The 14,298-nt window shown below is 38.3% G+C and overlaps 1 protein-coding gene across 1 annotated transcript in view; it reads right to left on the bottom strand.

Moving 5' to 3' along the window:
- ankhd1 (ankyrin repeat and KH domain containing 1) overlaps window positions 1-4,737 on the bottom strand; it is a 14,113-nt gene extending 9,376 nt beyond the window's left edge. The window contains exons 1-2 of the mRNA XM_055159028.1: window positions 4,676-4,737; window positions 3,640-3,805 (exon numbers count right to left, since the gene is read on the bottom strand). Of these exons, the coding sequence (XP_055015003.1) occupies window positions 3,640-3,805; window positions 4,676-4,737 (228 nt within the window). The remainder of the gene's footprint in view (window positions 1-3,639; window positions 3,806-4,675) is intronic.
- Between the last annotated feature and the right edge of the window lie 9,561 nt (window positions 4,738-14,298).

Genomic DNA, 14,298 nt, shown 5'->3' with positions numbered 1-14,298 from the left:
ATGTCAAGTCTGGGCACACACAGAAATAGGGCTGTGCAGTCATGCTCACATAGCTGCTATTCCCGGTGCTGTGCTGGCCATCAAACAGAAAGTGTACTGAGAGAAGACACTCCTCTACCCCAATGTCCTGCTGGACAGGAGTCAGCGCACAGTGTTCTGATGGAGGAGAAATAGTGCTCCTTGTTTACCTTTTAGGGTAGGAGAAAGCACCAAAGAATCTTGTGTCCCAGTCACTATTTTAGACATTCATCCATGTTCAGCGCAAGGGTTAAATCATGGCATAAGCAACTAAATTAACAATTAAGATGTTTTTTTGATCCATTTATGTACAAGAAGTATTAACACCCATATACCCAATAACCTACTCAAACTAGTTATGCCTACTCCTTTCAACACATTAGCCTTATCATCCTGGGTGAATGATGATATTTTTAAATTTTTTAGGGAGGCTGATTGTTACATACTTGTTTTAGAGCTATTGCTGTTGTGTTCATAGGCAAGTCAGTCGCTTTACTTCACCCACTTGGTTGTCTGGTGATGGTTACAGCTTTGAATGTGTAAAATGTTGACTAAATTAATATTAATTTTGATTTAACACTGGCCTCTTTGCATCAGTTCCGCTGTCTTCAGAGTGGTAGACATCTGAATGAGTTTGAGGAGCTTGTGGCTGTTGTGAAAGGTGCTTCCTGTCCCGCTGAGGAGCAACAATGGGTAGTTTCCATTCTGATATGGATGTGCGTACAGCCACAGTTGGGAATATAATCACACATCAACCGGATATTTCATCAACCAGAATACATGATTATTTATGATTAATGATTAATTTATCTCCCTTTAATTTTCCTCTCATTCTAATAGCATTTGATTAACTGTTTTTTAGCAGTGCATTGTTGTTTGCACTGTTTTGTCTTCAATAGTAAAAAGTAGAATATTTCTACTTTCCTTTTAAGTATAAACTGGAGAAAAACTATTTGTGATGAGTGGCTCTAAAAAAAATCAATAGACGTGGAAACCGGTTGAAAAGGTTCAAGAATAAGTCTTTAAAATGTAACTTGTTTTTGGTTGATTTATATATGCAAGATGTATTTACCATCACAGGACGAAGGTTTTGTTATATTTCAGGCAATATTAACTTGATAATTATATTATGATTATATTTGAAATTGCCTCTCAGCTTCAAGTGGGCTTTATTGGCTATTCCTGTCCACTTACTCTACATCCGTACCTAAATTTCCTCTTCCTGTCTCCTTTCCTACTCTTCCTTTTAGATCTCACACGTGTGGTCCAAACAAAGTGAATCGGATGTTTGCTACGAATCCCAGAAGTGATTAAGTAATAAGAGCAAGTTTTTTGGCAATTGTCAACTCCCAGAAGAGCACTTGTGATCTGTGAACTCATCTCAAAAATGACCATGTCAACAATTGAATGCTGAAAGGAAATAGATGAGTATAGCAATTACATCCAGATGGTGAGAGAGGAAGATGTATGTTATGCTTAACACTTGAGGTGTTTTTTACAATATATTCACTAATCAAACGTTTTGCACATTTTAATCTCAGATGATCCTCAACATACTGTGATTGACTAGACTAGACTGAGTGCCATGTGTGAATTGTCTTGCTCAAGACAAGAAATGCCAAATGTTGAGGGAAACCTATAGGCAATAAGTTACATTAAATAACTGATATGTTTCTACTATGTGCTAAAATTAGACACTTTATGTTTATCTCAATATAGTGTGTTGAACATTGACCAAGCAGTGCCACCAAAGCAGGGCAGGGATCCCAGCAGCAGATTCCCCACTGCTGATGTCACTCTGTTGGACACACACTTGTTATGTATCAGAGCCACACTATTAAATTCTCACTAAGGTCTATTTAGGCCCATACAGGCTGACCGTGGCATCACGTTACCTGCTGGGTAAGAGGAGAAGTGAGAGGAGACCAACATTTACAAAGAAAGGAGAAATTAGCTTCTGTTGAAAGTCGACAAATTTAGAACAAAGAAAGAAATGAAAGCAAAAAAAAAGTTTAAAATCTATCACGTCTACCACACAGTCAATGCAAATCCCTCAACAAAAACAGACAGGAAGAGGCAATGACAGCATGCCTGACTCATCTGTTTTTTCTGCCCCATGCTTCTTTAAAAACTCCTCCCATTACAAGTGTGTAGTTGAAAGCAGAAAGAAACAGCTAATATTGGTTTGCGTAGATCAGAGGCGCACGTGTTGGCTTGTGACAAAGGCAGTCTTGGCGGATGTGCGGGCAGACGGCAGTAGGCTCATATAACTACAAAAAGGGGGCTACTGGTCCTGTATTTTTCCTGAGGTTAGGTGGTGTTCAAAGCCCTTCCCTATACCGACCCCTGTGGTAAAACAATGAGGAAATCATGACATGGTTAGGCAAGATTTAACCCAGACTTCCTGTATGGAGAAATCAGTTGATAATGACAAAACAACAGGAATTTTACAGTTGTGTAGTGTTGTGGCACCAGAGGTCAAATCCAGTTAACTCCTTGTGTTGGTCCTAAACCTGAATAAGCAGCCATATTTGTGTAATAATTGGTCTATTGGTATAGTTAAATTAGTGTTTTGGAATTTAAAGGAACAGTATGTATCTTTACTGACATGCCACGTTCTTCTCTCCATGAAGATGTTATTGCTTTACATGGAACTTTACATTATGACATTAAGGTTTTCTATCTGTCATTCACAGATGTTACTGCTCAAATTGAATCACATGCACTGTTACCATTAACTGTATATATAAATGGACATAGCGAGCCCGCTAGCCATCGTATTCCAAATAAGAAGTGAGCAGGGGCACACTTCAGGCTTCATCGACTCTGATTCACAAACTGTTGCCCCTCTTTATGTAACTGCTGGTGTCAAACTTGTCATTTTAGTGTTAACATGTTCATATTAACCTGGTTTACATGATCCCGGTACCTGCTAGCCTTGTGAGCTTCATTTGACTGTAGCCAAATGCTACACAGTGCATGCACAATGCACACATCAGCAAACACAACCAAAAAGTTCCAAAATAATCAGAAAACATTTATTTAAACAACACATTTTCAGCATCCTGTGATCATTACGAGCATTTATGGTTCTGACTTTGATTTTCAACAAAAGGATGAGAGTGACTAAGTGAAAAACAGTTAGCTAATAGTAGCTAGCTTGTAACTGTAATGTTATTTTAGTCAGTTTTTTGGGGGTCAAATTGTATTAAAATATTTAAAAAAACTCAGATTAAAGTCTAATTAGAGCACCAGAGCTTCACACAGAGCAGAGCCTACAGTTAGAATCACATCCCATGGACTGTTGTTGGCAACACCTGGAAAGTATCAATATTTGACTTGCTTTGGTAAAAACCATAAAACCTTGGCTACATGTTTTCAGGATTTAAGTTTAAAAACTTAGCTTTTACTGGCTTTATTTCCAGGGTGTATCCTAACATGTGCCCAAGACTTGATGGAAATATTTGCCTGTAAACATTGAATGAAGCAATGCCTTTCCCTCTTCTAACTCTTATAATTCATCCTCATAATTAATAATCTCATTTAGTGTTGAGATTTTACATTTCCCATAAAACCTCATATCCCAGAACCTAATAGTGGAGTGGGTGACCTCAGAGGGACCTCCCCCGCCACCCCGAGCGCTGCAAATGGGAAACACTGTGGGAGGAGGCAGGAGTGAAGCAGAGACGGCAGGGGGATTTTTCCTTTGGATGAGGTCATAGATGACTGGGACACGCCCCTGACCACCCTCTGCCAGCAGGACACACACGCAGCAGCAGGGACAGAGCTGAACGTGACAAAATTAATGAAGATATCTTTAGCTCTTTTTCTTTGCATTAAACTATAACATATGCAGATCCTTATTTTATAATCTGTTCATTGCAAATTCCAATATTGATCTAAAATGACTAATAAGTACAAACAGCTCCATTGTCTTCCTGTTTAAAGTTGCAGAACTAATAGGGCCTGGCACTTCATAGTTCACTGGAGCAAGCAAGCAATGTATTTTGATTTATTGTTAAAAACTGCTTCATGACATTTTTAAATGTATGAGCATTTCTTAATAATCATAATGAATACAGATATGTGGGTGGTAGAAGTGAAAACAGACATTCTGAGAACATATGCCTCGAATACAGCATTACTCACAGAGAGGAATTAATCAGAATCAGTTTTATTGCCACTGTCAGTGAACAATATTCACTCATTTGCTTATTCATTCAACTAGAAACTTGCTTCAGCGTTACGGACATAAAATAAAGCATAATAGTATAAACCAGGATAAAATAAAAATTATGGCCATGCATTATAATAAACAAATACGAAATATGCAGTATGGGCAGACAAACAGTTCAAGTAGGTTAATTACAGTTGTTTAAAGGGTTAGTAACTGGTGTTATAAAGTGACAGGTGTTAGAGTAGAAACGGTTCTTGTGGTGAGAGGTTCTGGTCTGAATGAACCATAGCCTTCTGCCCAAGGACAGTGGCTCATATAGTCAGTCAAAGTGAGAAGGGTCAGCTGTGATCTGACCTGCTTTTCCAGAAGTCCTAGAGACATACAGGTCCTGGTCTTGAAGAGACCACTAATGACCTTCTCAGCGAAGTGCACAATGCTCCGTGCAGCCTGTGTTTGTCCCTGGCAATGGCCCTAGCGTACCACAGTTTGATGGAGGAAATGAGGATGGACTCAGTGATGGTCGTGTAGAACTGCACCATCATCTGGGTTTGCAGCTTGACTTTCAGCAGATGCTGCAGAAATTACATCTTCTGCTTCGCCTTCTACATGACAGAGCTGACGGCGAACTCCCTCTTGAGGTCCTGGGTAACGGTGGTGCCGAAGAAGCGGAAGGAAGGAGGTGATGGGGGGGTGTCAGTCAGGGCGAGGGGAGCACAGGGGAACTGTGACTTTGCAGAAGTATGATCATCTCCACTGTTTTCAGGCCATTGAACTCCGAGTTGTTGCCACTGCACCAGTTCACCACCTCTCTCAAATAAAATACCACTGTGAATAAGATGAGGGAACATAGCTTCAGAATGGTCCAAAGCTCATAAATGTCCATTTCACATATGTCCCCTTCAAACAAGGGATTTTAACCTGAAATTATTACATAATGGTGATAGCAAATGAGAATCCATTCATTTAAATGTGTGTGTTTTTTTTTCTTGTCCATGTATTTGAAATGCATTTTCTGTATCAAATCCACAAACAGAGACAACAACAACTAATCTCCATATTGCTGTTATCAGAAAAGGGCACGCGCCAGGCTGACAACAAACTTCACTAGCCAATTAGAGAGCTTAGCAATGTAAAAGCCTGACTAAACTGTGGGCAATTACAAGATGAGAGACGGATACAATCAGGCCACATATAGTGTGTGCAGCAGCTGATTGAGGATTTGCTGTATCGCCGAGTGATCTCAGAGAGTTACTGTTACTGTACTTTGGCTGAGGCGGCTGTCGAGACTTAGTGCTTATTATTTTGATTACTCAGCCCTTTCCCCCCTAAGCATGAGTCAGACATGTTTCAGTTTGGGCTCTGGGCCTCCAGCACAGCTTTGTGCTTTGGTGTGAAAATCACTCCCACACACAGCCCCTCTGTGAGGGTTACGGGAATGTGACAGAGGACACCAGAGCCACCATCCGAATGTGACACATCTGTGTGGGAAACTTGTTTTGTTCATATGTTTTTTTAAAAGTTATAGCTGTGATCAAGCACAACCTTCTGTATATGGCAGTGCACAAACTGACACCAACTGAGACCAAAGATCACCCAAATGGGTAAATCCAACTTATCCAAACATTAAAAATAATATACAGTGGTGTGGGACAGTCAGTGGCTCAGGTGATCTTATTGCATTTTATTGAAGGGAGTTTTATGATTCCATTTCCACTCTATTCTGTTGTTGTGCTCTTGGGAAAGCCACCCACTATGTTTCACAGGAATAAAATCAACTTCCTTTGTGTTTTGAAAAGCTTTGTGTCAAGTGCAATATAATAAAAAAATCATTTATTTTCAATTATATTAATTGTAACTAACTACCTGCTTTGTGACAGGTTGTGCCCCACCGCTGGCCCATAGTTATGGGGATAGGCTCCAGTCACCCATGCCCCTAAATGTGAATAATCTTACAGTAAACCTTTTCAAGAGAAAATTTTATTCTGTCAACTGGACAAAAGTTCAGGAATGAATTTGAGTCAGTTGACAGAATTAACTGAGGGATTACAGATATTACTGTAAACTGTTAAACAAAATGCTGTTTTTGAAGTAGGATATTCCCAGACATGTTTGAAAGGGACTGTTGTTTTAAGCTAAACCTTCACCTGTGGCATTTTTCCAAGTTGTTCTCCACCTGTTTTCATTTAGCTGGTCCATCTCTCATGGCCGCCATGTGAGAGACAGCACTGGGATTGTTCGTTATAGCAGGTGTGTTTGCTGGGAGTTCCCTCTTTACACTTAATTACAGGGCCATCGCTGACATCTTTATTGTTGCTGAATTCCATTGCTCCTTGGGTGCTCAAACACTCCCTCAATATTGATTGTGTAGTATGTTATGAGGTATAAGGTCATGAGCCAGATTAGTTATAGTTCAACTAAGAAGGGAGAGATGTCCAGACTATTTTATGCAAGGGCTAGATTAAATAATAATAATGCAGCAGGGTGCCTTGCCCTTATCAAATTATTAGAGCCATTACCTCACTCCCCACCCTAGGTGCTGATAATGCTTCACTCCTGTACCATGTTCATACTTAGGTAAGCTGTGTGGAGCTTACCTAAGGACACAATGGCAGTGCACTCAGTTTTCAGGATTTAAATGGCATCCCTCATGTTTGTGGGCAAAATTGGGCCAAAATTGGGCCAAAATTGGGTCAATGTCTAAATATATATAAAACTTTTATAAATATATCCCTTTTCAATACCAAACACATGGGTAGATATATGGGCTAATGAGGCTTAAAATTTTAGTACCCATCAAAGAGAGACACAAGACAAGATAAGGCCAACCAATAAAACAGTACTAATGCAAATCTATTGAAGCAAAAACATTTTATCTTGTATTACAGAAGCCAAAAATGATGAGAAGCTCAACCCTTGTGGATGTGCCCACAGTGACCACAACATCCTCCTGCTTTTCTGCTCATTAACAGCTCATTCCCCTGTGTCCCGGCCTGTAGCCACCCCAGCGGGGTATTTCCTCACCCCAGTGTCCACCATCAAAGTGCCCACATCAAAACAGTACATGGGGAAATGGGAAGTGACATCAGACTGGCTCTCTGAAAACTGTGACAGGTCTATAATGACAGTTTGTGCGTAAGGGACTGGCTACTATCCAAAGCATCATCAGTCAGCAACAGCTTCCAAAACTTTAAAACAATCCTCTTTTCTTTACCATGCATCTATAGTTTCGGAGAGTTCTGCCAAAAGAGAAAACAGCATTAAAAGAGAAAATTGGTCATTACTGGGTTGTGTTAGAGGGTGCGGATGTAATAGATTGCAGATGTTGTGCTCTTTGTGAAGCTGAAAGAGCAGTTTTGTGAGCTCTGTGTCACCACTGGTCTGTGGAGCAAGCAGAAGTATGAGGTTAGATATTTCCCAGTCAAAGTTAGTCACACACACCCAATTCTCATCTTTGTTTTTTACCATAAGGAGCAAAAGATAATGCTACTTTTATTATTTTTGCCTGGGTAACTATCTTTGTGAGTCAGACACGGAGTGCAGTAAATATGAAATGGTAGTTTCTATTATAGCTATATTGCACTTGGAAAGATTGCCATATACTTTTGCTTTTCTCTGTTATTGCAGTGCATAAAAATACTTCATAATACTTCATCAAAACATGAATATTATTGTAATATATGTAGAAATGCTAAAAAAGTACTCTATGTAAGTTTTCTAGTGGAGGTTCAGCAACCTGCTTGCGTCTGTGTAGATATTATTGTTTTGAATGTTCCACAGATGGCTTATCTATCTCTATGGAGACAAACAGGTGACACCACCAGGCCAGGTTACAGAGAAGAGAGGGAGAGAGGCAAGCACATCAGAGAGAATGTGTGTTATTTAATATGTCTGAGCATTAAAAATACCTTTTAATTAAATAAATGCAAGATAAATAAGTTTAATGCCATATTGTGAAACATTTCCAAGGAATGCATAACCATATCTATGGTGACAAACAGGTGGCATATTCTCTTCCATATCTTTCTTTAAGCATGTCTTTACTTTTATAGTTAAATTACTTATCATTTATCGTAAGGCAAAGTGATTTCTGGATTTGCCATAGTCAAAACAATACGATACTGAAACCTTTTTTCAGGTAATAATAATATACTTTTATCTGCTGTGCAGGGGTTATGGTCAGTGTGCTGTTTTGGTAGCATTCAGTTTATTTTTAGCTGTGTTCATACGTCGGTGGAATTCTTATGACACAGTGGCCCAAACAGAAACTTTATTTATATTTATTTTAGCAGTCAAACTACTCCCACACACTTTTTGTTTTCCACTACCACTATCTTGATATAGCTTTAAGGATACTAAAAATAACACATCTTTCAGCACCACTATACAAATGAAACAGTAAGGACTATTGTCTCAGTCAATTTTGTTCTTCCTGGTATTTTCAACATTTGGTAACATAAGCACAATATTGCTCATGACCTGTCAGTGTGTGGGACAGGGCGGGTGGATCTTTGGTCTACAGGAGATATGCTGTCTGCACTTGGACAGCCTCTTCCTCATGGATAATTACTCCGAAAGTGCCACAATGGAAACAGACAACTTATACACACCCAAAAAATAGACTGTCTTCATAAACACAAGCTCAGTTTTTGTTTTGGTCCTTTTTTCCACTGCTCTTTGAGCTGCCTTCCCTGTGTCTGTCACTGAGGTAGCTGTGAGCCTGTGTGCACATTCAAAGTACCAGCATAGACATCAAAAATATGGATGTCAAAAAGGACTAAAAATAAACAAAAGAGGAAGCATGAGTTAGCGGAGGATGTAGAGGGATGAAACCATGTCTGAAAAGAGTTTTGTTTATCTTGGGTCAGCTGCAAGTTGAATTTTTCTATCCAGACTGTGCAGACAAATTCATTTTTTTGAAAGGAGATTTCAGCAGAGGAACCCAATGTTTTGCTGACATAAATACAATAGCTAGTGATTATTTCATTCAATTTCTCCTGAGATAGACTAAGTGTTTGAACAGATGTCATGAGCTGGTCAAGTGGAAGACATGCAGCGGCCACTTCACTGTGATCACATGACACACCCCCCCGTCTTACACGTACCTGGGACATAGTTTCTCCGAGCGACACATGGGGCCAAATGGGCAAAAGGTTATTGTCATTGTGCCAAGTTTCCATTACAGCTGATTAGATGATATTGCTCTGCTCCTTGCCTTTGAACTTGGATCCATGGCAGACAAATACAGAAATTTTCACTAAGGACAATTTGAGCCAGGATGAGAGAGAACCCATAAGCCACTTCACTAAATGAGACTGCAAGGAACAGTTAATGCATTTATGATGAGGGTGTTCCTTGCCAAGACATCAGTTAATACTTCTATAATGTACCATTTTGTTAACATAATACTTGATATAAATCTGTGAAACTTTTTAACTGTAAACTTGAAATCCTAATATATGGATATTCTTCACCACCACTGTTAAGCCTATATTGGAGCAAAATAGATTATCAATACACTTTTCATTACTCCTTAATTAAAATGTGGTTTAGTGTCTCATAAGCAGTGGTAGATAAAGTACTCAATTTTGTTACTTAAGTAAAAGTACAGATACAGGGGCAAAAGATTACTCAAGTAAAAGTAAAAGTATCACATGAAAAAAATCTTAAGTAAAACTACTACAGTACTTCTTTAAAAATGTACTTTAAGAGTAAAAAGTAAAAGTATTTTGCAGCAATGTGGTGATTTTTTAATAAAGAATTTAGATTATTTTAAGTGTTTCATTTGATTTCTTAATTTTACCAGCTGTTTTTGTTTATTTGTTTCACTAAAAATACTTTTCTGCCATTTCTACAGGTCTCAAACCATAAAGAAAAGTGCTTTTTACTTTTCAGTCAGATCTAAAATAGAGGAGTAGAAAGTACTCGTACATGCTCTCCAATGTAGTGAAGTAAAAGTAAAAAGTATCCACTGTAAAATGTATCTTCTCTCTTGGTCATAAGTTGACACAAGTAGATTCTATTTAATCACAAACCACATCCTTACTTTGAACAAGCTTTGTTCTATTCATTTCCTCTTTGCACTGACGATACTCATTATACTGTGTGGTTTTTTTTTTTTATATTGGTCTTCATGGGTTGAGTCAGAGAGTCCCACCACCTTGCTGACACATTTGGCATGGCTCCCGCAGAGCACCTTTGTCTTTTTCAGTCGTGTGGCTGCTCAGAGCAGTGTGTCATGGTGCATTCCTCTCCGGCCAGTTCCGCTGTTGTCTCAAAACTGCCACAATCCGGAGGAAGCCAAAAAAACATAGAGATGAAACTACAGGCAAGACGTCAAAAGCCAATGTCACTAGGGTCTATGGAAATCTGGTAGGCTAAAAAAAGAGTGTAGTTACCGTCAATGCACCAGATGTAAAGCTGGATGATATACAAAATAATTAATCAGGTTTTTTTTCTCATATTGATCAATCACATTTTATTAGATTTAATTGAAAAAAATATGGCTTTTACTATCAATTTCTGAACATGAATAATCCATGCTTTTAATAATCACAATTTAAATTAAAAAAATATCTTTGGCCAAAGTCCAAACCATGGACTTTGACAGACTGGTTGTGGACCTCTCATTCAAAAAGACTGAATCTGATAATTGACACATTTGAATCTACAAGTCAATATGTGACAATTCACACACAGCTCAAATCAGATGGATGGCATCAGAAGTCTCAGATACAGTTTTGAGTTGGTCTTAAACAAACATTTAGAAGCTGAAATAACAATAGTGAAGGAAGTGTGATTGTTAAAGGATATAAGAACAGCAGGTTTGAAAGGACCTCATGTCGCAGACCTTTTGACCTGAAATATGAATCAGTGGTACAGACGGTACTACTGCAAACACAATGCCACAATGGAGAAACGTAGTGGTGAAGCACACTGAAGGCTTTTTCCCATAGTCCCCTTGAGCTTGGCCACAGCTATTTGTGTTTTATGTCAGAATCTTACTCAGACTGGCAGCTAAAACTCACTTCCTGGTTACTTTTGGAAAGTGTGGTGCAGAAAGCATCCTGTTTCTGTCTTTTTATGAGTTTGCTTTGTTTCGGTGGAATGTGTAGACCCTCCAGTAAAGGCCTTATGATAGTCTTAGGCATTTTCCCCCTTCAGCCAATGCACCACTGCCAAGTATTACTCAGGAACATTACTATGTGGTATTGTTATGATAAGAGACAAGCAGGCACCAAGGCTTTTAATGTGTATGCTATATTATGCACTTAAATCTTCTTCATTACTATGATGTAAAAGCTTTCATGACTGGTTCAGAATAAAAAGTAACACTATTGGTAATGCCAGTATAAAGAAAAATAGACAACAATATTTCAGGAAACAAGTGTTTGATGTATTAAATCATAAAAATCTATTCATTTCCCATTTCAAGACATAAATCAGCAGGACTGCCAAATATGGAGTTACTGACTAAGACTAAGAAAGTATGAGTTGTGTGACTGCTGCTATGGCTTCAGCATGCCACTCTGCTTTTGACCTATGCTCGCCCATAACTTTGTTCTTGACACAAAACAATGAACAATATAACCTTTAGCCTAAAGGGCTTTTTACTAGCTGCACACATCAAGATAAGTCTGGAGAAACAATGTTAACATTTCTTATGTTGCCCTGGAGGCATTTTTGTGAGAAAATAACTGATGAGTTCATGGTGACCATCTATGTTCTGGATGGAAGATATAAAGTTTTTGTTTAAAACTGAATGACAACTTTATAATGATAGACTGGATTTACCATCGTGAGACTTGTATGCTGATAGTATGATTTATTTTGGTGGAAGTACAGATCACTTATGTACACAAAGCACAAAGGCCATGTAGTATGTCTACTGCACATGTAGTGGCAGGAATATAGAGGGAAGTGATTAATGAGGTGTGGGTGAGAGAGACCTCTCAGGTAAATGCAGGTAAATGATGATGATGATGATGATGATGATGAAGATGATGATGATGATGCACAAAGGAACAATCTACAGGGCTTTACACGGGGCTTCTGTGGATGTTGTCCGGGCTCATCAAAGCTCATGTAGATGAACTAGACAGTTAGGTAAATCAGTAGACAAACTTTCCGACATTATAGAGAATCCTTCTCATCCATTTGAGCAATGGCGCTCAGTCATATTAATGCAACTTATTGATATTCCTCATTTCTGTCTTATAGATGCCATGTGTCATCACTTTAATTCAACATTACCATAAATATGTGTCAAGATCTTGAATGTATTTGATGATTTAGCAAGATGTGAGGTCCAGAGAGGGTCTACTGACGTAACCTGAACTCACAGATGACCAGGCAGCACTCAGGTAACTTCAAAGGCTCCTTTGAGATCACATTTCGAATGTGGAATGTTCCACTGCCACACACAGGCTTTCAGTCAGTGGCCATCTCTGAACGCCTTTGTTTAACATGAAAGACAATCGAGCCCAATCCTTTGATCAGTGCGGACACACCTTCACTATGCGCTGCCATAGGCCCAGAAGACACAGTCAGACCAACAGCTGGAGAATGTGGACCCTGACAATGAACCAGCCTCAGATTATACAACCAGTGTCCTTCAAGTGGATCAAATACTTGTAAAGTTTCAGGTGAATACTTCAAATAGTGAACAATCCAAACATGATCTACATGTTTTCCATACTGTGTGTTCGCCAGAAGCTATGCAACATTACATTACAACATAATAGTGAATTAGTTCAGTTTATTTGCCATTTGCAGTATGAAAAAAAAAACAATTAAGTAATTAAGTAAACTAAACATATTTTCCTGACCTCCTGGTTGGTGGATAGGTTCTCTAACCATTAGTGTACATAATTACATAAGTAAATAATAATAGTAATTGTTGTAAGCATTAAGGATTAAGTAAACTAAACATATTTTCCTATTAATGAAACTATTGTGTTGAGTAACATTGTCTCTCTGGCTAAATGTGAGCTCAAGATAAAACAAGCTTAAAAGCTACACAGTCATTGTCCTGGACTCCTGCCATTGCATCAGAGTATGATGAAATATACTGACAACTGAGTAATAGGGGCACAGTGACAGGGTCTACCTAGCCTGTAATCTCTACCTGGGTGTGCTCTGTGACAAATAAGCAAACACAGGTAAAGGTTGGCAAATATAATTTAATTTTGATCATAAACTTACATCCTGTCTGTCTTTCCCATTTCACAGTGTTGGCAGGTTGATGTCAATGTGATTCATATTCAGAGAGGAGGTAGACACACCCACCCCTTGCAGCCATGCCAGTGTAACCAGCAACCGAAAAGTTAAAATAGAGCAAAGTGCACTCACGGTCTAGATGCTGTGCAGATTAAAGTTAGATTTATGGGTCATAAAGTAAAAGCATTTCAATTTTAAACAACTCAATATATTTTCCAAAGTAATCAAAATCAAATTCATAATTTTGAATAGAATAAGTTAATTACTTTGATTAATATAATGACTGCTCATGGTTGCTCATTCTGAATATCTTAAATGTTCAGTTAGTGTAGTCATCTCATGAATTTCAGTGAAAATGAAAGTCAATGCCATGATTTGGATCATTACTTTCTACTCAAGGTCTTTTATGACCCAGACAGAGTATATTTACTCAGTAACGGTAAAGGCTACCATGTGTATAAAGCTAATATGAAAAACTGAATATGTTAAGCATAATACAGTATAATTTATATTATTTTAGAAATTGCACGTCTCAAACTGTTTTTTATGTAGAAAATACATGAACTCTGCCAATGTGTTTCTTGTATCTACATCGGTCATTTTGAAACTAAAACCCAGTTAAGGTTAAAGAACCAGTGGCAAAAATGTGAGTCACGCTAAAACAATATCTCTGTCTTTAGATCGTCACTTGGAGGATATTCTACAAAATACAGTTATTTTCAGATATTTTTTGTTTGTTTATTCACTTGGGAGCTACTGAATATTTTTGAAAATGCTATTAGCGCTGCAGGAAATTAGGCTATGCTCCTCCATACATTGATCAGGATAAAGTTATTTATTTGAAGGTTCTTTCAATGAGCAAAACTTCCAATGAATGGAGTGTAATT

Source organism: Boleophthalmus pectinirostris, unplaced genomic scaffold (assembly GCF_026225935.1).
Source record: "Boleophthalmus pectinirostris isolate CB_2022bp ecotype Guang Dong unplaced genomic scaffold, ASM2622593v1 HiC_scaffold_23, whole genome shotgun sequence".
Classification (NCBI taxonomy): Eukaryota; Metazoa; Chordata; class Actinopteri; order Gobiiformes; family Gobiidae; genus Boleophthalmus; species Boleophthalmus pectinirostris.
This window is presented reverse-complemented; position numbering and strand designations above follow the sequence as displayed.